The sequence below is a fragment of the Rhinopithecus roxellana genome, chromosome 8, assembly GCF_007565055.1.
Source record: "Rhinopithecus roxellana isolate Shanxi Qingling chromosome 8, ASM756505v1, whole genome shotgun sequence".
Lineage (NCBI taxonomy): Eukaryota > Metazoa > Chordata > Mammalia > Primates > Cercopithecidae > Rhinopithecus > Rhinopithecus roxellana.
In genome coordinates this window covers 75,163,266-75,188,939 of record NC_044556.1, presented here as the reverse complement: position 1 = coordinate 75,188,939, position 25,674 = coordinate 75,163,266, and the positions used below count along the sequence as shown (strand labels likewise).

Below are 25,674 nucleotides of genomic sequence, written 5' to 3'. Positions count from 1 at the left end.
AGTTGTTGCAGTTGCAGTAATTTGTGTTGCCCTGTACAGATTTCTTCAAGGGAGGAAGAAGAAAGGGTAAATTAAAGCATGTTTCTTCTAACTTCTTGGTCCTTTTTATACTTAACATACTTTTGTGCAGCTTAAGTTTGTAATCTATATTGCATGCTATCTTTTTTTTTTTAATTCCTGCATTAGTGTGTCCTACCAATTGCATTTCTTTGCTAAAAATATTTTCAGCTACTTCTAACATCACTACAACATAAAAACCTCTGTGCAGAGTTCCTACAGCTATTAGGACTTTAAGAAAAATTTCTCTCAGATTTGAGGTTTAAGTTATTTAGCAAATCATGGACCACTCACTATGAGGCCTTCTCTACCCTATTCCCTATTTCCAAAATTGCACTAGTGGCCAAAATTAAATTTAAAGTATTTCACTGTGGAGACTTTGACAGTTGTATTCACTGGAATTTTTATAATGAAAGTTTCCACTTGTCTATATAGCTTAGCTAGTTGCAAGAAGCTATGTAGGCATCTCATTTAAATACCCAATTTGGTGTCTTTTCATTTGAAAGTTGTTATTTATACATGTTAAACTGGGAGATTCAAAACAACACTGTCCGATTTCCCTCTTATGTTCGTTGAAGTTACCAGATTGCAGCAAAACTGATGGGGTTAAAGTTAAAGTTGCTGAGAGGGGTTAAATTTATAAGGTACCTCAATTAACTGTGTGTCTTTTAATATATAAAAATGTAAAAAGTGAGTGGGCTTAGAATAGAAGAAAAATGTACACGTACATATCTTCTAAAGAAAATAGGGTTTTTAAACATCAAACTCAAATTTTAGTTAAAGAGCTTACAATTTAACAAAAGACTTAGAATGAATCCTGGAACATAGACTAAGATTAGGTGCTTTGACATTTCTGAAAGATAATATTCATTTTTATTGATTTTAAAAAAATGTTTTCCCCCATAGTTTTAGAAATAGCTTTGAAATCAAACCTAATAATTTTAAGATTTTTGGTACTCATGGTTTTACATTATATATTCCTTTTATACTGATCATCAGGTTTGGGCTAAGTCATAAAAGTACATTCTTTACTCATAAGGAACTCAAACTTTTTTCATATTACTTGGTTATCTTTTTAAATACCCATAATCCCTTCACTTGAATCTTAAATCTTGTATTTATGGAACACAATATGCATATTTGATTTATCTATCAGTTGTATATTTTAAAAGTTACATATCTACAACAATGTGAGTACAAAATATTATCAATGCAATATTTTTACAAATCCATAAGGTTTGTGTAGAAACAAGTTCTAAAGAAAACAAAACAAAGTCACAGTCTACTCATTTTCCTTCTTTGTTTAAAAATGCATCAGAATTTTTAAAGGTTCCTTAACAAGTATTAATCAAACTCTCTCTAGCTCGCAGTTAATGGGTTTGTTTTGTTTAGTTTAGTTTTGCTTTTTTGACGGAGTCTCACTCTGTCACCCAGGCTGGAGTGCAATGGCGTAATCTCAGCTCACTGCAACCTTGGCCTCCTGGATTCAAGAGATTCTGTGCCTCAGCCTCCCGAGTAGCTGGGATTACTGTTGTGTCTCACCACCACCGGCTAATTTGTTGTACCTGAACTAGAGGCTGGGGTTTAACCATGTTGGTCAGGCTGGTCTTGAACTCCTGACCTCAGGTAATCTGCCCACCTCAGCCTCCCAAGGTGCTGGGATTACAGGCATGAGCCACCGCACCCGGCCTTAATGGGTCTTTTAAAGCTGAATAATTATCTATTATACTCCCAAATTAAAGGTCAGTAGCAATAGTGAACTGATATTCCAAAATTAATTTGTCCAGTGATTTTTTAAAAGCCCATTATTTTACAGCATAGGGTCCAACCAACAATTGCCATCATTAAAATTTTAAAATATTTTGGGAAGGTATGGTATCTTTAGCCAATGCAACATAATTAATCCTGTAAATAGTAGCACAACTTGATGAAAAATAGTCCAAAACATGGTGTGAGAGAGGAAACTCATAATTGCCTTTGAACTTTAAAATATAAACTGCATGGGAATCTTTTAGAATAGATGTTGCCCTTTTTATGACAGGAACATATTCGACTGGAAATTCAGCATAATATGTAATGGCCGAATCCAAAGCTAGGCTCTCTTTATGGATCTATTATTTTGTAGTTCCATGTTATTTTGATAGCTGAATTGGATGTGAGGGTGGTTTATCTTTCTTCAGAGTCTAGAGCAATGCTTATCTGACTTTAATGTGCAATGCTTCTCTGAGCAATGAGCATTGCTTCTCTGACTTTAATCACCTGGAAATCTGTTAAAGTACAGATTCTGATGAATTGGGTTTGGAGTGGAGCCTGAGACCCTGCCTGTCTAGTGAGCTCCCAGCACTGATGCTGCTGCTGTGCCTGGACTACACTGACCAGGGTGTTGGCCACTACTGATGTGCCCATATTGTTGAAGTCTGAAGAAACACTATGAAGCTTATTGGCAAATTTTTCTAATATTTAAGATGATTGAAGTTTTTAAGATTCCTCATCCATATGTATCCTTAAAAAAAGGCTATGGGGTAATATATAGTTCTTGGCTTTTCTTACCTTTTTTAACTCTTAAAAAACATAAAGATTTCCATTATTTTCTTTGCACCATTTTATGTCCATAATCTTGTCCCCCCAGATTGGCTGTTGTGGCCTTAGAAACTTCTTATAAAGACTATAAAATGTCTGGAGTTACTTCTCCACTTCCGGGGGTAACTGGAGGCAGGCTAGCAGACACAAATAATCTCAAATTGCTGTTAAGGCCTGGCCCAAAATGTATTTGTTGTAAACTGGTATTTATGATGATTTGGGAACATAATTACTCTTCTGCAGCCTTCACCTCAAAATACAAAAACAGTGTCAATAGTCGTTTTACGATGTTGGATGATCCAACATCATTTACATTACTTGATGAAAAATGGCCAAAAGATTATTCTGCCACTTTTCTGTTTCGTAGCTCTCAGCTAAGAACAGTATAGGACACCGATGGGTCTGAAACAGTCTCATCCACATGCTCCTTCCCTTTCCATTCACATTTCCTTTCTTTACTAATTCTTCTACCATACTTTTTAGTCTTGGAAGCCACAGCTCTGTCTTTGCTACTGCTTGAGTCCTGTATTACATGGCATGACTGTGCTTCTGAACAAGAGATGCCTTTTGTTTACATAAATATTTTCATTACTTGTAATGATTTTTTTTAATGCATTTTTTTTTTTTTTAACTCTAAGCATCCCTGGATAAGTGACAGTTTGGCTAAGTTAGTGAAAGTTATTTGCATAATTTTTATATGTATTACCTGTGACAAATAGTTTTTCCTTTTTACCATTAATGGTATTATTTTGTATAATCTAAACTGACTTTTAATGTTACATTAATATTGACTGACGCAATTACTTTATTAAAAATAGCAGTCACTTCAGGTAATTGGGGCATATAGTGACATGGGGCAAAAAAAAAGGATCAAATTAACTTAAATGTTTTTCTAGTTGGCCCTCAAATTCTTGAGCATTTAACCCTTCAAAAATTTTTGAGCAACTACAAAAATGTTTTGTAATTAGTTTAGAAAGCATCCATACAAAATTAGATCCATCTCAGAAATATGAGACGCCATGTAATACGAAGTTTTGCAAGGATATCCCCTCATCTGTTGAAAACAGATGTGCCACAAGAAGAAACTGCTTAATGCAAAAGTCCAGACATCTGCAAATACATGACATCATAAAGTTGATTTCTAAGATAGTATTACATGGATTTGATACATACTCAATGTATTCCCTCAAAATTGAGGGTATTAGGCCAGGTTTGGTGGCTCGCACCTGTAATCCCAGCAACTTTGTGAGGCTGAGGCAGGCCGATGGCTTGAGCTCAGGAGTTTGAGACCAGCCTGGGCAACATAGTGAGATGCTGTCTCTTGAAAAAAAAAAAAAAATTCAAGGGTGCTAGAGACCAGTACCATTTCTCCCCAACAATCTGTTATTCCTTGAAAACATTTTGACATGATTCACTTCATGCAAAATAGCTTCAAAGATAAACATATTAAACAGGAATTTCCAGTCTGTTTATCTGCTGGATGATCTATATGACTTCAAAGTTCAAGTAGCTTCTAGCACAAAATTCATGTTTCCAGTCCTTCAGTGAGAATGAGAATGTCTTAAGTTATGAACCTAATTCTCAGCTTTCCTGTTATTCTCTTACACTGGATTTTATTCCACTTGTTATGCTACTTTTGTTTCTTTTTGAAGTCACTATTTTATTCAGCCCTTTTCCCTTCCTCTGTTCAGCACATACCTAACTGATGAGACCCACAGAGAAGTAAAATTTACTTCTCTCTGAGAAGAAGAGATGAGAGAAAGGTTTGCTTTTATCATTAAAAGGTATCTGTTTTCTGTTGTTTATTTTCAGATGTCCTTGCTTTTGAAAAATATTCAGTGGATATATAGATATCAATAACCCGAGCAAAGAGATATTGGCAGTAAATATCAAAGAGGAAATTTACATTCCTGTTCCCTTTGCTACATTATTGATGTTTTCTTATACCATTCCCTTTGAAAACATAATGTGTACTGACAGGCTTTTGCTTTGCCGCAGTTTAAATAGAGTTATGTTCCCCTAGTCCTTTTATCAGACTATTTCACTTCTTCTACCTTGTAAAACAGCTGTGAATCCAAAAGTAAGAATGTGTGAGCCCACTGGGAAATAACCACAGAGTCAACTCATTTTAAGTACAAGGAAGAAAAATGCCCTTTTATAGAAACCAAAATATATTTTACTTAGTTTTGTAAATTTATTCAGTTCCAACGTATAAATAACTCTGTAAAGATATTTTATCAGTTTCCCTGGGCTGGATATTTTTAGCATATAAAAGGAAACAAAAAAGTCCTCAAATGGATTGTATTGCCTTAAACCCTTGGACCCTGTCCACCTTCTGTCTTCGAACTGAATTGGAACTATTCCTCTGTTTGTGCTAGAATGTGTGTCTGCAGAGCTGGGAAGAGAGGGAGATACATATCCCACTTCTTATCATGTGAGGCCCTACCCTAGGTTATAATCAAAAGTTTGGGAGCAGGATCTACAAGGCCAGTTGGAAGAACAATTTCTTAGTAAAAGCAAAGTGGTGTCTTTGATCACGGGGAAAGCGAAAGACGAAACATACTAACCAGGATTGGCAGTCTGGGCCTACGCAGTCCTATATGCAGTAGTTCCTCCTTATCCATGGGGGATATCTCTAGTGGTTGCCTGAAACCTGGGATAGTACTAAACCTTATATATACTGTTTTCTCTTACACATATATACCTATGATCATTTAATTTATAAGTTAGGCACAGTAGGAGATTAACAGCAATAACTAATATCAAACAATTATAAAAATATGCCAGCATCACTACTGTTGTGTTCTGGGGCCAGTAAGTAAAATAAGGGTTACCTAACCACAGATACTGTGATACTGTGACAGTCAATCTGATAACGAAGACAGCTATTGACTAACAGGCACATAGTGTCCATAGCGTGGGTATGGTGGACGAAGGGATGATTTATATCTGGGAGGGACGGACTGGGACAGTGTGAGATTTCATCATGATACTGAGAATGGCACACAATCTAAAATGTAGTTCTGTAATTTTCCATTTAATATTTTTTGACTGTATTTGATTATGGGTAACTGAAACCATGCAAAGTGAAACCATGGACAAGGGAAGCCTACTATCTCTTCTTAGTCTCTTAGGACGCTTTTGAGGCTAAAGCCAACTACGAAAATAGTTTTTAGACTCTCTCTGAGCTTCAGGATATCTGTAAACATTTGAAGATAATTTAATGAATGCAGTAGTTAATATTTTGCTATCTTCAAAATAGTTTCATTGTTATATCCAATAAATGTTTCTTTAAATTTATGTTAATGCCTTTTATCTTTGGCAATTGGGTTTCTATTTAAAATTGTATTTAAAGAAAGAGATTCTACTACTATGGGAAAAAAATATTTACTTAGAAAAATATAGTGGTGGCTGGGTGCGGTGGCTCACACCTATAATCCCAGCACTTTGGGAGGCCAAGGCAGGCGGATCACTTAAGGTGTGAGCCCAGCTTGGCCAATATGGTGAAACCCTGTCTCTACTGAAAATACAAAAGTTAGCTGGGCATGGTAGTGTATGCCTGTAATCCCAGCTACTCAGGAGGCTGAGGCACAAGAATTGCTTGAACCTGGGAGGAGGAGGTTGCATTGAGCCAAGATCACAGCACACTGCACTCCAGCCTGGGCGACAGAGCAAGAGTCTGTCTCAAAAATAATAAAATAAAAGAAAAGAAAAATATAGTGGTCTTGGGGAATTCAGTGACAGGCCAAACCATTAAGTCTGTCATCACAACAGTCCTTAGGGAACTGCAATATTGTAAGTATAGTAATGACACAGTGGAGAACCATAATGATGGCCTCCCCGACAAAGAGGAACAAACCCATTTATGCCTGAGGTTGCAAGTTTTTGAATTTTTGCCGTCAGACCCTGGCGATGACCTTGAGCAGTAGGAGATAAATTCCACATGCTTAGTGTTCCAATAATGGAACACCAGGCATACATGGGTTATTAAAGTATCCAAAATTAACATGCTTAGCTGTGACATTGGAAAGGCAATGTGTTGCTGTGGCACACATACCAGTAAATAATGACTGGTCCAAATTTGGTTTTCGTTTTTCTATTAAAGTCAATTTACTAAGGCAGGGAGGGACCAGAGCTGTGCTGTCCAATTCAGTATTCAATAGCCATGTGTGACTGCTAAGGACTTCCAAAGTGGCTAGCCCAATGTCGGGTATGCTGCAAACACACACTGGATTTCAAAGACTAAGCACAAAAAAAATGTAAAATACATCCCAATATTTTGGTTATACTGAGTTAAAGAAAATAAAATTATTTTTGCCTATTTGTGTTTTTAAACGTGGCTTCTGGAAAATGTTTAATTACGCGCATGACTGGCATCATCTATCTTTGGCCAGCACTAGACTAGAATAATAGGTTTCACAAAGATGTCTATTGTTATACTAAAAGTGTGACATAAACTTTTGTTATTTAGGAGACTCTTAGCGGAATACATGATTTTCTTGACAGTGAGGCGTAGATGAGGCATCACATACTTGAACAGTTAGAACCACTATCTTTTTAAAGTTCTGTGCCAGAGCTACAGCTTTAAAATGGAGGGATCAGGAAAGCATGCATTTGTCTTCAGTCTTTCCCACTGACCCTACGTCAAAACGAGGACATAGTTACTAAGTACTTTGTATGCTATTGCTCTATTTCTTGTTTTGGAGGGGATCAAAAATATAAGACTGGGACAAAGGAAGGTTTTTTTACAGTGAGACCAGTTGAACATTTGAAATTATTTTAAAAGAATAATTTATTTCCCAGGTTAGCGACTCAGTAGTATAAAGTATTTTTTTAATTGTTCATTTTCTGAATAGGCTTCTGGAATTTAATTTCTGTACTTAATTATATTTATCTTTGACACGATCTTTATACCTTGGTTTGCAGGAAAGCAGATGGTGGAGCTGAATATGCCACTTACCAGACTAAATTAACCCCTCCAGCAGAGCAGAGAGGCTGAATGGATTCCACAACCTCGTTTGCTCGTTCATCTTTTGACTCTATTAAAATCTTCAGATACCCAGTTGTTATTCTCTAGTTTCACTCTCATGAATGCAACTGCGGCTTAACTAACATTCCAGTGTGGCTTGAATGTAGGTAGCATGCTTTGATGCTTCTTGGAAACTTGTATGAATTTGGGTATGAACAGATTGCCTGTTTTCCCTTAAATAACACTTAGATTTATTGGACCAGTCAGCACAGCATGCCTGATTGTATTAAAGCAGGGATGTGCTGTATTTTATAAAATTGGCAAAGAAAGTGGCTTTGAAATCTTTTTTGTTCAAAGATTAATGCCAATTCTTAAGATTCATTCTTTCACCAACTGTAGAATGTATTTTACATATCGTTCGTTGTAAAAAGCCCTTACGAATATGTGTATACTACTTTGGCTCTTGTGGATTAAAAACAAGAACACTGAAAATTGGGAATATGCACAAGCTTGACTTCCTTAACCAAGAATATTATTGGGAACTTCTCTAAAAGTTAATAGGGTAAATTATCTATTTTTTGTAATGTGTTTGGTGATTTCAGAAAGCTAGAAAGTGTATGTGTGGCATTTGTTTTCACTTTTTAAAACATCCCTAACTGATCGCATATATCAGTAATTTCAGCATCAGATGCATCCTTTCATAAGAAGTGAGAGGACTCTGACAGCCGTAACAGGAGTGCCACTTCATGGTGTGAAGTGAACACTGTAGCCTTGTGGTTTTCCCAAAGAGAACTCCATATGTTCTCTTAGGTTGAGTAACCCACTCTGAATTCTGGTTACATGTGTTTTTCTTTCCCTCCTTAAATAAAGAGAGGTGTTAAACATGCCATCTAAAAGTAGGTGGTTTTGAAGAGAATAAATTCATCAGATAACCTCAAGTCACGTGAGAATCTTAGTCCATTTACATTGCCTTGGCTAGTAGAAGCCTCTTACCTATATATGTGTCTTACCTCATCTCCTAAAAGGCAGGGTACAAAGTAAGCCATGTATCTCAAGACGGTAACTTCACTTTGTCTGTTTGCTGTTGATTGTACCAAGGGATGAAAAAAGTAAATATAGCTCAGGTAGCACTTTATACTCAGGCAGATCTCAGCCCTCTACTGAGTCCCTTAGCCAAGCAGTTTCTTTCAAAGAAGCCAGTGAGCGAAAAGCAGGGACTGCCACTCCCAATTCAGATCACACTGTTAAAAGTTGTGTTTTGAAATTTTATGTTTAGTTGCACAAACTGGGCCAAAGAAATGTTGCCTTGAGGAAGATATGATTGGGGAATCAAGAGTGTAGAAGAATAAATACTGTTTTACTGTCCAAAGACATGTTTATAGTGCTCTGTACATGTTCCTTTCCTTTGTAATCTCTGGCGAGATGCTTTAGGAAGATAAAAGTTTGAGGAGAACAAACAGGAATTCTGAAGTAAGCACAGAGTTGAAGTTTATACCCATGTCACATGCTTTTCAAGAATGTCACAATTACTTAGAAGCAAGGAATGGTGTTTTTTTAAAACCTAATTGAAGTTATATTCAAATACTTTAATGTATAAAATAAATATTATACAATATACTTGTATAGCAGTTTCTGCTTCACATTTGATTTTTCAAATTTAATATTTATATTAGAGATTTATGTATAAATATGTATTTTGTCAAATTTGTTACTTAAATATATGGAGACCAGTTTTCTTTGGAAGTTTGTTTAAATGACAGGAAGAAGTGTATATGAATTTAAGAAATTTTTTTAAGCTGTAAAAATGTATTTGCTATAAAATGAGAAGTGTCATTTATAGAAGTTCTTTATTGCTCACTTTTTAAAAAATTGACTCTTGAAATCTGTTAAAATAAAATTGTACATTTGGAGACATTTCATGATGATGTGTTATTTGGGTTTCGTCTCAAATTGAAGTATGTTTCTAATTGGGCCCGTCTTCTAACCATTCCACTCCCACAGTCATCCTGTCCCTCCTAGCTCAGACCCTTAAGTATCCCCAGGCTTCTCCACTCCCAACCCATCACATAGATACTGCACAGAGGTATCCAGTGACATCACATTACCTACTGGATGAAGTCCACATTTCTTAGCCTGATATTTGAAGACCTTTTACAATTAAATCCCAACTTTCTTCCCCAAGCCTTTTCTATCACACTTCTTCAAATAACCTACTCTCAGTCAAGCCTGACCATTTCCCCTGTGCTTTCTGCTGTATTCCTAGTTCACTGTTGCTTGAAACACACTGTCCTGTTGAGATCCTATGCATCTTCCAAGGCCCAGCTCAGATATTACCCTTCATGAAACTGTGCTTGATTTCTGCCCAGCTCTTATAGTCTTTATTATTACCTAACCTTGGGATAGCCACATTTAAGCATCTCTCTATATATATATATGTGTCCAGTAGAAAATATATCTTCTACATCCCATGAACGCATATGTAGAGCTAAATAAAAACCCAAGTCCCAACAAAATATAAAATTTATGTAACTCGTAGGATTTGGTTGTTTCTGCAAAAATCATTGTTGCGCTCTGCAGATTTCAGTCGGATTGCTAAATTTCTCAGAGCAGGCTTCGGTGTTTCTCAACCGTGGCTGCACGTTGCAATCACTGGGGGAGATTTACGGACACCTGGGTCCCATCCCTAGATATTTCCAGTGTAATCGATCTGGGATGTGGTTTGGCTGTAGGGATTTCCAAGCATCCTAAATGATTCCAATGTGCAGCTAAGGTTGAAAACCCATGCATTAGTAAATCTCAAGCCCCACAGTCAATTTTTCTATATAAACTTGTAAAGATAGAAGTTAAAGGCTTATAGAAGAAAATTATGGCTTTCTTAATTCAGCCTATTAAATCAAAATTTCATTGAAGACTTGAATTCAGGTTTTGTCGTTTGGCTAACTGAACAAGGCTATCTGTGGTTTAGAAATACAGAAGCACTGTCTCAAATAAATATAAAAATACTGACTCTTTAATAAAACACTAGGTGAAAATTATGTATGTATGTATGTGTGTGTATGTGTGTGTGTATATATGTATTTGAGGCTGGAGTGCAATGGCACGATCTTGGCTCACTGCAACCTCTGCCTCCCAGGTTCAAGCGATTCTCCTGACTCAGCCTCCTGAGTAGCTGGGATGGCAGGCATGCGCCACCACATCTGGCTAATTTTGTATTTTTAGTAGAGATGGGATTTCTCCATGTTGATCTGACTGGTCTTGAACTCCCGACCTCAGGTGATCCGGCCACCTTGGCCTCCCAAAGTGCTGGGATTACAGGCGTGAGCCACTGCACCTGGCCTGAAAATTATATTGACTGTGAATAGATCATTTTGGAAAATCTTATGTGACCTTGAGACTGTAATGTATTTTTAAAATTGGCATAAAATACATGGGGAGAGTTAGTTACTTTGTAAGGTAACTAACAGTAAATCCGGAAGAATGCTGAAGGGACTTGAGATTAGAAGGAATATGAATTTGTGGTGTTAAAGTAGATTTTAGGGTTTGTGGGAAACAGGCAACTCTATGTTATTCTAAAACTTAGTAATGTCTTTCAGCTAACATTTTAACCAAGAATGAGCTTTTCTGCATATTTTTAAATTTTGCATACTTGTACTTGAGTAGGATTTAACATGGAGTCTAATAACTTCCAGAAATGATTCAAAATTGAGTGATTGTACATACGGATTTTTTTTTTTTTTTTTTTTTTTTTTCCTGGACTACACTGTTCTCATCAGAATATCCAGGCTCACTCAGAAAAGGTTACATTAATATGACTGATCCTTTGTAAATCGGAGCACTGCTGCCCTCCTGTGGACTGTTAGGGCATTTGACAATCCCTTCCTTACCAGCTCAAACTTAGTCACTTTTCAGAAGTTTCAGTCATTGCTGTGATTCCCCAGAAGACATTTTAAATTTCATTTGGGATACGGTATAAGACTAGCCCTCTTCTCCTTCTTCTGTGAGATCAAAATTATTTTTTGACACAGGATCTCGCTGTGTCACCCAGGCTGGAGTTCAGTGGCTCAATCACAGCTCACTGCAGCCTCAACCTCCTGGGTTCAAGGGATCCTCCCGACTTAGCTTCCCCAACGGCTTTCACACATTGTCCAAGCTAGTCTTGAACTCCTGGCCTCAAGCAATCTGCCTGCCTCAGTGTTCCAAATTACTGGGGTTACAGGCATCAGCCACCACGCCCAGCCAAAATTAACATTTTGAAAAGAGTTTTAAATGCTGTCCCTTATTGCTTAAGTATAGGACAAGTATAATATTGTGGATCTGTGGTCAACAAACAATTTTCCTTCCCTCTCACATACCAGCAGAATGTGAACCAATTGCCACAAGTATAGATAACATTTGAAAAAGCCACCCGTCCTGATTCCTGACTTGATAGTACATAACCCAGGGAAACCTGTACAGAGGTAATAAAACTGATGTTAGGAGACTCCACCTTCCTTTATAAGATTTACCTCTCTCATGTAGCTTTTTAAAAAACCACACTATTATACTATGGTGCAGTGGCAAACCCTGTGCTAAACTACTGTAAACAGGAGCCTCAGTATCCTGGTGTTTGGGGCTTGTGGCTTCATTGAGAGAGAATTCAGGAACAAATGCTTGGAGAAGCACTTCAGAACGGTGTTCAGGAAAATTATCTATCTTCTGATTAACATACTTCACCTGAAAGAGTTCCTAGGAAAAATAGTCTGTAAATTTGTATTTAAGTTGGGACTCAATGATTAGAGAATTCTTTGGTTAGGTTCCCATAGCATCATGCTTCTCAAGTCTTAGTGTGCTAGCTAGTTACATGGTGATCTTCTTACAAGAAATTAGAATCAGAAGATTCAAAAGGTATCTATCGGTTGGGGCCTGAGGTTCTGCATTTCTAATCAGTTCCTAAGAACTGCTGTTTGTGGTGGGCTATATAATGGCCTCTAAAGATATCCAGGTCCTAAGACCTGGAACCTGTGAATGTTACTTCATATGGCAAAAGGGGCTGTACAGATGAGATTAAGAAAACTGAAATAGGGAGATTATCCTGGATTATCCAGGTGGGGCCCTAAATGTAATCACAAGGGTCCTTCTAAGAGGGAGGCAGGGGGAGATTTGACTGTGCCAGAAGACAATGTGGCCACTGAAGCAAAAGGCTGCCCTGCTGGCTTGGAAGACGGAGGAAGGGAATGCAAGCCACAGAACACAGCTCTAGCAGCTGAAGAAGGCAAGAAAACCTGTTCTCTCCTGGCGCTTCTGAGAGGGCGGGCGGCCCTTGCAGTCCAGTGAGCTGATTGCAGGCTTCTGACATCTGTAACTGTACGAATAAATGTGTGTTAAGACACCAGGTTTGTGGCAATTTTTTAGGGCAGCCACAGGAAACACACCAGTGCTGGGGGCCCTCAGACCATACTAAGTAGTAAAGCATTTTAGGAACAAGACCACAGAAGAGAGGCTCTCAACTTTAAAACAACAGTGATGTCCAGGCCCATTCCCAGGCCAGCAAAACCCGAGATTGTAGGGATGGGACCCAGGGAACACTGATTTAAAGACTCTTTGGGTGAACTGAACAGGAAGATAGGGTAGGGCACCATCATACTAGAATAAACTCAAAAGTACAACTTTTGTGTTCAAGGAAAACTCTCAAGTTCCATCGATGTACGGATACACTAGTCTGCCAGGTACTCTCCTGAACCTACACACCAGCTTCTCAAAGTGAAGGTCTGGGTCAGTATCTTACACAAAGAATTATCCAGTATCTAGACTTATTTCTGTTTCACCTAAACTGGCCAAATATTTGACGTGTCTCATCCATGTTTATTAAGGAAGTAAACACTCATTAGTGTTTACTTCCACAGGTGGGATTTGCCAGTCCAACTTGCATGAGGCTTGAAGGTGCTGTCAGTCTAATAAGCCTCCCCACTCAATAATTTTTTTCATTATCTATTCATCAAGACCCGCTTATAAATTTACGGTTAAAAAATCTGGTAAAATTTAGGTAAGCAGGACTCATGTGCTACAAAGCGTTTTCTACCTAGGTTGATAGCATCGCTTCATAAACCTGATTCAAGATGTTGTCTCTGGAAGAAACATTCTACATAATTACCAATTGATTGTACAAAACCACCTCAGAATGGCAATTTTAGGTAAAGGGCTGTCCGCATCCAAATGAATAAAACAAAATAATCCTGTTTGAGAGGCACCCCAGTTACATTTTGCTTCTCATGACTTAGCAATGTGGCACTATTTAAGCATTCAATGAGTGCGCCATAAACTGCTTTTATAGAAAAGACGTCTCAAAACATTGTTTTTGTCCTTTGATGCTGAACTCGATTTCACACTTACTCATTTGAGGACTGGAATCAGGGCCTCCTGAGAGCAAAAATCTGTTTTACTTGTTTGTATTTGCAACACCTAGGCTGGAGCTTTGAGTCTGGTGGGTAGATCAAAAGCTGTTTAATTGGTAGGTAGCGCAACAGACCCCAAAGATGTCTAACCTAAAGGTGTTTAATACTATTGGAGCCTATCTCAGCGGGAAGTGAATAAAACAATGTAACTTAGGGTCTTAACATCACCACTTAGGGTCTTCCCACCACCACATCCTGGGGATTAGAACATGGGTTCTTCCACCAACAGCCTGAAATAGCACTGCAGCTGCAGTGAGGGGGTGCAACACATGTACTGGCAAGTGTTGCCAGCAAATGCTACTTCCGCCCCCCACTCTCAGCCCACTGGGCAGGGCAGCCATCTGGGGGAAGACTGTGGCAGGGGGTTGGGCTTAGAAATGGCTTCCTAGGTAGCTGATTTGCCACGATTTACTGCAAGCCACTGGCTTTAAAAGAGTTGTACTGCAGGTAGTTCATAGACATGCACCTCCTGTGCAAAATCCTGATCAGGGGCCACAGCCTGCCTTCCTGAAAATCCTACAAGCTTGATCCCCTATCAAGTCAAATCTGGCTAATCTTTGAATAGCTTTACAAAACTGGCTCACTGGGCCCAGTGTGGTGGCTCACGCCTGTAATCCCAGCACTTTGGGAGGCTGGGGCGGGTAGATCACGGGGTCAGGAGTTCGAGACCAGCCTGGCCAACATTGTGAAACTCCGTCTCTACTAAAAATACAAAAATTAGCTGGGCGTGGAGGCACACACCTGTAATCCCAGCTACTCGGAAGGCTGAGGCAGGAGAACTGCCTGAACCCGGGAGGCGGAGGTTGCAGTGAGCAGAAATCATGCCATTGCATTCCAGCCTAGGTGACAGGGTGAGACTCCCTCTAAAACAAAGAAACAAAAACAGAAACAAAAAAAACTGGCTCACCTTGTTTTCAAGTGTTGACATAAACTAACAGTCAAAAGTATCACTCAATCTTTTATAAAATAAGTAAAATCAGTGCTGTGCCCCTCCAAGGAACCATGCGACAGTATGTTCAGTTGAGCACAAGTTCCTTGCAGGAACAGTTGCTGGCAGAAGGGCTGTGTCTACAGCCCATGGGGAACCAAGGACAATCTTCCCATTCAGTAGGGAGCGTCCCTCAGCCTTGATCTTCAACATTTCTTCTCTTCCCTAATCTGTTCTCTCATTTCATTTCTTGGCTCACAGAATTTCATTCTTGCCTTAATGGGTTTCATTTTTAACGTCTGTCTGGCTGTAACCTACTTTGAATTCTTTATGAAGTAGGCAAAATCTGCATAGCAAATTAATTTTTCAGGACCCACTTCTTATCGTCACAGAATTATGAATGGGAAATAATAGATGAAAAACACAGACATGATCAACTGGACATAGTATTTATTAAGGTCAGGATGCATGAATAGACTCTTCTTAACAGAAAGATAATTCAACAGCAATCAATTTATAGAATTTAGAGCAATACTACATTTCAGCAAAATGGAACTGAGAACGTTAGATAAATTATAGTAATTTGTTTTTTAAAATCCATTAAACTATCTCTTACCTCTGCAATAACGTATCATACACGCAGTTAAAGAAGTTAGTAGGGAAAAACATGATCTTCCTTCCCCATTCTCCGCCCATCCATCTTCCAGGAAACCACAGGCTGCTGCCGCCCAGACTTGGCATGAGACTTCGAGGCTGCTGCTTTTCCCCCTACATCATAACCGATTTCAAATGGTGCTAGACAAAAACAGACTCTGAACACCAGGAGAAATCGGTCAGCCTGTGTAAGAGATGGGCCAGTGGTGCTCCCAGGGTCTGCACCTCGACAGTCCAGGTGGCAAGTCTGATTTCGGGTGCCCCGCAACTGACGCTGAATACTCCAGGGCATCCTCTAAGAGCAGACTGACGGTGCTGATGTGGACAAAATGGTCCTCCAGGTGTACTGCCCTCTCCCCTGCCCCATGACAACCAATACCCAATACACTGTTATCCAACAGAGTATGACAACTGCCACACTCAAAGGCCCTACCAACACATTCATGCTGGTAACGGCTGCGAGAAGTCAACAGAAATAGCATCACGCCCTCTGTCCCTGCTCAAGCCACTGTATTTATTTTAAACACAACCCCCTTCCCTACTGTCACTTCTCCCAAAACCCAACAAACTCAAGAGTGTATTTTGCTCTTCAAGTTCTTCCCTGGACTTCTCGAACAGACTCAAGTGGCAGGAGGAGAGGAGCCAGTCCCATGAGCAGCAGTTCCTCTGCAGTCCACCCTTGGCTGTGCTGCAATTCTTACTCCTAAAACACTGATTTCAAATGGTGCTAGATACAAAGATGGAAAAATCTAAGCCACCATGTGAAACCAGCTTCCAGAAGAAGAGGCTCTCAATGAAGAAAGAAGGGAGATTCAATCGGAAGACCCAGCCTCTGCCCTGAGGAGAAATGTCTTCTTGCAGTTCTACTTGTGATACGACACAGTGCTCCATGGGAAAGGCACAAAGGAGGTTACACAGTGCTGCGCAAAGCAACATGGAAGTCACAGCTGATGCTTCAAATAGGTGAGAGCAATACAAAACTCATTAATTCTAGGTTAATTCTATTTAACTTCACACCAGTCACCGTAAGTTATTATACATGATGAAATAAAATAGCCAAAATTATCATTAAAATACATTAATATTTACATTCATACTGCCCTGCATTTGTATAGTATTTCACAGTACACAACGTGTTTCCAGATACATCCTCTTACTTCATCAGGACACAAGCACCCTATCTGCCTGTGGAATGAAGCTCCAGCTGCTACACCGAGGTGAGTTCCAACCTGGGCCAGGGCGACTCTTCTATGTGTCTTATTTGAGAAGAGCATGCGTTCCTCCTTCCCACCTCATCTGTAAGTATCAGAACATTCAAACACGACCCCGTTAATCTGCAATCTTATTTAACCTCTGATGTGACTTAAACTGGTACCCTATAATTGTATTAAGCAGATAATCCTCTAACATAAGAATTGAGTTTTATTTTCAAAATCTGCTTGAAAATAAGATTTGCACACTGTATTCCAAATTAGATTTCCCATCTCCTTACAGCATCATCTTTTTTGGTTGTCTGAAGCTAAGAAAATACGTGTATTTCCTCTGATACCATAACCAAGAGAAAAGAGACAGAGTAGAAACTGTGTATTTTAGGTTCCCTACCAATTATTCTGGCCTCCAGATACAGGCTTATAATTTTTATGGTTCCTGGAACTAACAGTATGTGTTGCTAGAAGGAGAAGTAAGAAATAGAATTTGAACATCAAAAGTTGTGGTATTTAATTCTCACAACAGTCATATGGGGCAGGTATTTTTCCAATTTTTGCAGAAGAAATTCATCCTTAATGAGGCTAAATAACTTGTCTGCAGTCACACAACCAATAAATGCAGATCCCAGGTCTAACTCCAAAGACTGCGTTTCCTCCCTTGTACCCACTGCAGCCTGCTCCATAACTTGACTATCATCTCATTTTGTTCTTGAACTTCATTAAGAACAAAATAGGGTGGGTGGGGTAGGAAATTCCTAGGTGATACTTCTGCACTGATTGGGATCATACTGACTACATAACACGTTATACTTAGGCAGAGACAGGAGCACGATCTGGGTTCTGCGAAAGCCTGGGTGGTCTGAGGCAGCTTGCTTTGTTCTCCTGCTCCTCTAGCTCCTCTGCCGTCTTTCCCCAGCATGGCTGTGGCTGTGGGAAAGACGCTAAAGATGAACCTACAACAAGCGATTCTGACACCAGCGCTAGGCTCTACGGCCCATGGTGGGACTTGCCAGCCTCAGTCACAGGTGGGAGAGCCGGGGCAGATATGCACACAAGGGCTCTCAGTGATGACAACTGCAGCCAACACCTGGGGCTTGTTAACCAGGTTAACAGCCAGGGTTGTAAGGTCAGGAGTGAGTGTTTAAGGACAGTTATTACTGAGAGTCCAAATCCTGTAAAATGAGAGGATTTGATGAGATTCTCACTTTTCCGCTTTTCATTTTAGCCACCCTTCCTTATCAAATTCTAGTTACCAGTATCCACAAACCCCCTCCTATGAGCCCTCACACAGGTGTTCCGCGGTGATCAGAAAGCACTTCCCTCCATTGCAAGGCCCTGCTTAAGCTGTTGTCTCTTCTGGAATACTCTCCTTCACCCTCCCTTAGCTACCACCCCTCAGCTCCGCCCCCACCCATCACCACTCCAGGGAACTTCAGTCATCCTCCCCTCAGCTCAGGAAAGCCTCCCTGAGTCTAACCCGGCTTGCTAGAAGGTTAAGTGGTCCTTGCCAGCCTCAAGTTCTTTCCTTCAGTAGCCACTTATCTCACTTGGTCATCAGTGTGATTATTTAACGTCTCTCCTGCTACCCGTAAGGGACCATTCGAAGTCCAGCAGAGGGGCTGTGCATAGCAGGGGGCCACTGCCACTGAGGGAGTTAACAGAAGCCCGAGTCTGGGTCCCCGCTCCTGGATTCTAAAATTTAACTCTTAACTCTCTGGAAGAAGAGATAAGAAGTCATTAACAACGCATCACTTTAATTAAACACTGTAAAAGAAGTGGAGGAAAAATCACGTATTGAAATCCTTTGCCTTTCCAATTCCACTGGATAAAAGGGGCCCTTCACGTCTCAGCCCTCCCAACAGAACCAGTTTTCTCCTCTCAGAGTTAGCTGAGCAATGACTCTTCGCTGAAACAAGCTGGTGGCTGTTCCCTACTAGGAAGCAGCCAGTTAGTTTGACAAGGGCTGGAAGGGGCTTGCTCTCCTTGGCACCATGCCTGAAGGCCACCTAGACCTGTAAGAAGGCAGCCCATGAAAACTCCAGCCTGCTGCCATCCAAGGAGGGTGACGGGTTTTACCCACCTCAGCCTAATGACTCCAAACAAACTGGCCGAAGGTGAAAGGGTTGGCACGGCTGTCTGGGGAGGAAAACCACCCACCCAGAAGGGTGGGTATGTCAGTCTTGTGAGTGCTGCCATGCAGGGAAAAGGTGTGGGAGCTATACTCCAGCCTGGTCCATTTCTGTCCCCACATTCTACCTGGAGGCTTCTCCACCTCACACCAGGGCATTCATCTGCCTGGGCACACAGAGAATCAGAACACAATGGTTTTAATACCTGCTTGGCCCCAACTCTGAGAACAGGGACCTGCCACTTGCCCTGAATGGGCCTCAGTGTCTTCACATGTAAAGAGAGGAGGCTGAGGTAGGCTGCTCAGAGGGCTTGGGCAGGAAACCTGAGACAGAGAAGTGGTAACAGCAGGCAGCAGAAATACAGTGTCCTGGAGAGGCCATATTTTGTCTAAATGCATGCAAAATCAGATACATTAAAATAACCCTAGCCAGGTGTGATGGCACACACCTGTAGTCCCAGCTACTCAGGAGGCTGAGGCATGAGAACTGCTTGAGCCTGGCAGGCAGAGGTTGCAGCAAGCTGATATTGTGCCACTGCGCTCCAGCCTGGGCTACAGAGTGAAACCCTGTCTCAAACCAAAACCAAAACCAAAACCCGTGCAGGCCAAACACATCTGAGGGTTAAATACAATCTATAGGCTGTTGGTTAAAAACAGTTTGGAGATGCAAAGATAGCTTCTGCTTCATTCTGTAAATGATGCTTTGTCTTTAAAGCCTAGCATGGTACCTAAAAAATAACACTGGAGGAAAACAGAAGGTGAAGGAATCCTCGTTTCTGAAATCTACAAGCAAACCCACTGAACAAACAGACACTGGCCCCCAGTTGCCTAACCCTGCTTGCTTGTACTGCGCTACCACACTGTGTGCAAATCCAGAACGTGGGAAGGTTCTGCCAAGGCAGCGCTGGGTGCTGAGTCACAGCTACTTACGTGACTGATGTGTGTTCCAGCCAGATGGGGGGAGCCGGAAGCCAAGCCCAGATGGCCATCTTCTTTCCTCTGGGAATGCTGATTTCGGGGCTCCTGGCAGTAAGGAAGAGCTCATCTTGGTGAGAGAGGGGCCTGGGGAAGGCTCTTTTGTAAAAGGGGAATGCCTTGCCCTCAAGAGACAGTCCCAGGCCATTGCATGTATAAACTGAAAGGGCAGCCCAGCTTCCTGTCATTCTAGGCAGCAGCCTGGACATTCTGTCTTTAGCTGCTGGGGTGGGGGCTGTGAATCAGAGGGAAGGGTGATAAAAGGAAGGGTATACACATGAGGGGCCAAGGGTGGGCAGGAGGGAGCATGGAGTTACTGGCTGGCCCAAAGTTCCCAGAAACCTCCATTAGGCTCTTCCTTTCTGGCAGGGTGGCCTTCAAAGGAGGACTGAGAACCCAGGGACCACTGCATTTCCCAGGCCCTGAGCCCCAGTGTGGGAATCACATCCTCCAAACCCACAGTGACCCTCAAACTGCTACTCAGGTAACAACACAAGAAGTAACAGCCTTCCAAGCCTATGTGGACCCAGTATCAGTTTTTCTGGTTTCCCCTAGGTCAGAGGTATGGAGGTCTATGTTCCTAGGCAGCTGCACTCCTAAAAGTTCAGTTTTCCGTCCATCCCTTAACACTACTGACAAAAACCCTAGACTCAGTCCAGGCACGGGGCCCCTGGGTCGGGATTGCTGGCTGGATGGGAGGATGCACGAAGGTTACCCTGCCCCTGGGATGAGCTGGGGGGACAGCAAAAGACAGTGGAGGGCAAAAGGAAGGAGGAGGAGTGGAATGAAGACTGGGGCTCGGGTGTCTCCATGTCCCCCCAGTAGAAGGGCTCAGCTCTGGCAGAGAAGGATAGGCATCGCCCGGAACTGCTTTCAAGGAAGCTAGTGCTTTCCACGAGAGGAAAAATGAGCATACCAATGGTCTATTACACAAACACAATGCCCACCACAGAGTTCACGGGTCCAAACCAATGCAGATCCAAAGGCAAACCACCAACTCTGCTCCCTGGTCATTCCTAAATCATCTGCTTGACTCAGTGAAGATGGACTCAAAAGTGAAACCACAGTCTCAGGTGAAATCTACCTCTGGAGGTAGGGAAGGAGATGCCCCAAAGCCCAGCTTCCGCACCTCCCCAAGGCAGAGCTGGTGACCTCCTCCTTCAGCCACCAAGAAGTAACTAACAGACGCAGTATCCTACCAGGCACCACATTCACAAGATGGCATGGCTGCTCTCGCTGGCAGAAGCACGTTCCTGTTCCCAAGAGCTCCTCCAGAGGCATGCACCAGCCTCTACAGCACAGCCTCTGCTCCTCCCTGGAGGGAGAGCACAGCATCTCAAAGGAGAGAGCATTTCAACAAGTCAAACACCCTCCCCAGAGCAGAGCACAGCCCGAGGGGGGCACCAGGAAGCCCAGGGTGCTTCCTGAACTAACCTCTGAGTGGCAGTTCTCCCCAGTACCTGGGCACACACCTGGTCCACACACATGGACTGGGCACACCCTGTGACATGACGTGGTTCCACTTCTCTAATAAAAGGGAAGGAGGCTGGGCCAGACAGAGGGTAGGTTTGAGTCCAAAGCCAACTGCGAGCCCACTTTCTCTCCTTCTCCTTTGGCTGGCCCAGCTGGTAGCTGCACCTATGGTGCTATTCCAGCCTCATTCTGCTATCAGGACCTCTGTCTGCCAGGCTCAAGAACAGTGAGCAGCAGGAGAAGGGAGGAGGAGGAAAGAGGAGAAAGGAGGGAGGAGAGAGGAGGAAGGAGGGAGGAAAGAGGAGGAAGGAGGGTTAGAGGGAGGGAGGGGCTCGGGAGAAGAGGTGGAGGAGGAAGTTTCACAGTCTAGTGCATTCCCATCAGATCAGAGAGAGGGGAACATGTGCAACTTCCCTTTTCAAGCGTTTCTCTGCCCCTCCTTTTGTTTCGGTTCCTTCCCCTCTGGCCTGGGGATGGCGCGGCTAGTGGGCTATGCAGGGGCAGGCTCCCAGGTACCCAGCCAACTGGGCTCTCGCCCGGCTCCATCTCAGGCCTGGCATGCTCCCTCGGGCCATTACCCGGCATGCCCTTCTCCTTGTCAGGGAGGCCGCGCCCTCTTGTTTTCAAAGTTTTATAACAGTATTGTTTGTTGTCCAGCAGATTAAATTCTTTGGAGGCTGGGGAGTGGGGGGAGGGTGAGTGAAAGAGAGGAGGGAAAAGAGAGAAGGAGAGAAAATACAAATAACTTCTATTAGGCCCAAAAGATTACATGAGTTCGCTTAACACAAAGTCCACCTGTCTTGAGAGAGGCTAGTGGCCAGGAGCCTGCGTTCCCCTCTTCTCTGTCTGGGCTTGTCGTCTCTAGCCCCCTAGCAGGGTACGTACAGTCTCAAACTTCCAACACCACTCCTCAGGTCAAGGTGAAAAGCAGTACCAGCTAATAAGATTGGAAGACGCACGTGTGAGCACCACCCTCCAAGCAGGACACATGACGTGGGGTCGAGCAGGTCCCTGCAAGGACATCCTTGACTCTCATCTCAGGCATCGGGCCGAAACAGTACAGGGCTACGGGGGAAGGGCATCTGCAGGCAGCTGCCAGAGCCCTTGTCTCAGAGATGGCTGGTCCTTGCTGTAAGCCAGTGGTTTGTTTACACTTGAAATCAAAGTCACACATTCATTGATGCCAACGACACTGGAAGAACTGTATCCCAAGGAAATAACACAACTGCATAAATAAATATTCATGTAGACCTAAGGAATAAGAAAGAGTGGGAAATAGGAACGAAAAGAGACAAAAAGTCAATATAAAATAAGCATGATCTTACAGACAGGGCTCATTTCACCGTCCTCAGCCTTTCAGGACTTTTGATGCTAAATCTGTAGGTGGTGATGACACAAAAGAATATATGATTTTCCACATTTAATACAACTCTCATTTAGCCAGTAACTGATTTATTTCAGACTCTGGGTTACCGCTAAATAGTAGGCCCATTTGAACACATCCCTGTGTCTTTAGTATAGCATGCAACGTGGCTCCCAGAGTTGTGGGCCTGCCCTGGGATGTTTCTCTCCCACTTCCTACCTTCTTCCCAGCAAACTACGTCTGGCCCCTGCGTCCTCTACATGGCCCTCCTCCCTCCGCATCATAGGATTAGAGCAGCTCAGGGCTCTTTCCTGGAAAAGATGAGGGACAACATGCCTTTCTCTTTTTTTATATGCAAATAACACCAGTTCCTTAAGATCAGTGCCAGAAGTTCTCTCTGCAGAGAAACAAGGTAAAAGTTCCAGGCTGGATGCCTACACTGGCGTACCCTGCCCATGCATCCCCTCAATTCCATCCAGCTTGGGCCTGTCTTGAAGGCAGATGGGAAAGATGGAGAGAAATGCCTGCTCTAGATCCTGGCACCCAGACCTCATGCTGTTCCAGGGACCATCTCAAAGTGCCACAGACTCTGGACTGGGAGGATCCTGTGGAGGACACCCAGTCTCCTACCTCAAATAAAAAAGCTTCATCTTTCCTCAGGAATCATCAGCAGAGGTGATGTACAGTTCTCCCAGAAGTCTAGCCCAAATCACTCTCCTTGCTGCAATTTCTGCCCATTCTCTTTTCCATCCTTCAAGTGAACAGAATGAACTGGGTCCAACATGGGTCCAACATGACAAATTTTCACACATGAAGCTACAGAGGGCTTTATCCACTAAAACAATTCCGCTGTGGATTCCCCATCACAGGGTTTCTGTATGAGCCAAGGATGTATTCCGGAAATACAAAAGGACAGACATTCAGAGACACATATGCATGCTGCCCTGTCCAGCCTCAATCGCCCTAAAGGAATATCCCCAGAAAAAGTCTAAACCATCGTGGCTAAATCAGCTGTAAATAAAGATAAACCATTATTTCCCCCTTCATACATATTTCAGGTCTATTTAAACAAAGGTCACTCAGAGGGCTAACTGGCCAAGAAGTCCTGCTGTCCAATACTCCGCCTTAGCAGCCCTTATAAAGAGTGGGGGGTTATGCTCTGCCTTTAAGGAAAACTGACACCCATGAGTTCTCTTACCCACCTTTCTCTCTGTGGGTAAGCCCTACTTTTTCAAGTCAATCATGTAGCAGACACTCAGTGCTGAAGCCAGTGTTTGTAGTCCCTTACTTTACATTGTACATTAGCCAAGGCTTCCAGCAGGCGCTGTACATTAGCCAGCAAACAGGTAGCATACACACAACATGCATGCTGGGCAAGGCTCAGGGCATCTCTTACAAATGTGTTGAAAAAATCTCAAAGACCCCACACTGGGCCTCATCTCTAAGTGAGCTGCACTCAGTAGGAGCATGCCTGTGTCCATAGGCATGAAGTGCCATACAGATGTGTCACAGTGGTTTGATGCATCACATATTCCAGAAGCTTCCAAATGCAGGAAACCTCTCCAAGAACACATGGTGAGTGGCTGGCTTCCCAGCCAAGAAGTGCAAGCCAGTTCTCACAAGAGCTCCAAGAAGTCTGAAGAATCAGAGAGTTGGAGGACCTGGACATGCTGAGGTTTCATTTCCCATTCAACATATAGAAAAGGAATCTCTAGGCCCTCTAAGGCCTTCAGAAATTAAGGAAACTGCCAAAGACTCCACTCCCCTACTCCTGTCACTGACCCACTAGTCAGAACCCCAGGAAAATGACAGCTGAAGTCAGAGGACCTGGATGGGAGACCTGTGAGAAGCAGCTACAAGCAGTTAGATCTTGGCAGGATGGACTCTCTGGCTGAGTTTTACCAACGACAAGGATAAGACCACCTACCCTCTCAGGGTTGTGTGAGGACCAAATGAGCCAGCAAGTGTGAAAAGAACTATGAGCTGACACGATGGTTATTACTCCATTCCTCTCTTGCCTGAGTCCTAGCCCAGATCGCTGTTTGCTATTCCATACTGGCAGTGGGGTGGCACTCAGCTATTATTAATCCCAGGTAAACATCCCACAAAGCAGCAAGCAGATAGTGTCTTGGAGAAATGTAGCTATTTTAAAACTCTACATTCTGCTTAGCAGATTGCATGATGTGCCCCCTCAGCCCCAGGGGCTCCTACCCACACAGCCTTGCAGAAGTGGTGTATGTCTGGGAGTAACACTGCCGTGGAGAAGCTAGGCCAGAGTCCCAGCCACCCCTAGCCCCAGTCTGGCTGGGCCTGGGACCTTCAGCTTTCCTGCATGTGTTTTATTTTGCTATCTTTTTAAGAGTGACTCAAGACTAAAAAGCCAAAATGGAACCAGTGGCTCTGAGATTTTTTTAAAATTTTTTTCATTTTTTTTTTTTTAATTAAATTAAATTTTTTAGTCGAGGGCCTCAAAAAACACATGAAAAGAGAAGGCTAAATATAAAGGAAAACTTCCTGACAGCAAGAGGCACAGACCCTCCCTCAACCCACAGCTGCATTCTCTCTCCAGGGTTTAGGGCCAGACAGGATGGAGCATCTTTCCTAGAGCAGGACAGCAAGCCCCCCAGCAGCTCCCACATAACCCCATCTCCAACAAGCCTCCCGGGAGAAGCCTGTAGCCAGGTCCCCTGCCACCCAGTAGATCCTCATCAACACCTTCGCAAAACCTCCAGCCCTCTGCTTCCACTTCTGGGAGGTTCTTTAAAATCTACCTCCTCCCACCCACCCACCCTAATTCTGACCGTACCTCTTCAGCTGCTTTGAGACAGGTCATCAAGATCCCTCCCCTTCTCTTGTGGAAACCTGGGCCTAGTTTTCCTCATCTTGAATTACTGGCTAAGGAAGATCT

General features: G+C 42.5%; 1 protein-coding gene and 1 long non-coding RNA gene across 8 annotated transcripts in view; one reads left to right on the top strand and one right to left on the bottom strand.

Annotated features, from left to right (window-relative positions):
• Positions 1 to 9,523, top strand: part of CD46 (CD46 molecule) — a 42,122-nt gene extending 32,599 nt beyond the window's left edge. For 4 of the 7 annotated variants that reach the window (XM_010365630.2, XM_010365628.2, XM_010365626.2 and 1 more), the window contains 2 exons: positions 3 to 66; positions 7,564 to 9,523. In XM_010365630.2, coding sequence (XP_010363932.1) covers positions 3 to 66; positions 7,564 to 7,636 — 137 coding nt within the window. In that variant the 3' untranslated portion in view covers positions 7,637 to 9,523. Of the gene's footprint in view, positions 1 to 2; positions 67 to 4,328; positions 4,422 to 7,563 lie in introns of all 7 variants that reach the window. The other 3 variants (XM_010365631.2, XM_010365629.2, XM_010365627.2) reach the window with 1 other exon arrangement.
• A 5,872-nt stretch (positions 9,524 to 15,395) lies between these two features.
• LOC104664176 overlaps positions 15,396 to 25,674 on the bottom strand; it is a 67,556-nt gene continuing 57,277 nt past the window's right edge. Inside the window, exon 5 of the long non-coding RNA XR_004058786.1 lies at positions 15,396 to 19,978. This is a non-coding gene — a long non-coding RNA (uncharacterized LOC104664176). The remainder of the gene's footprint in view (positions 19,979 to 25,674) is intronic.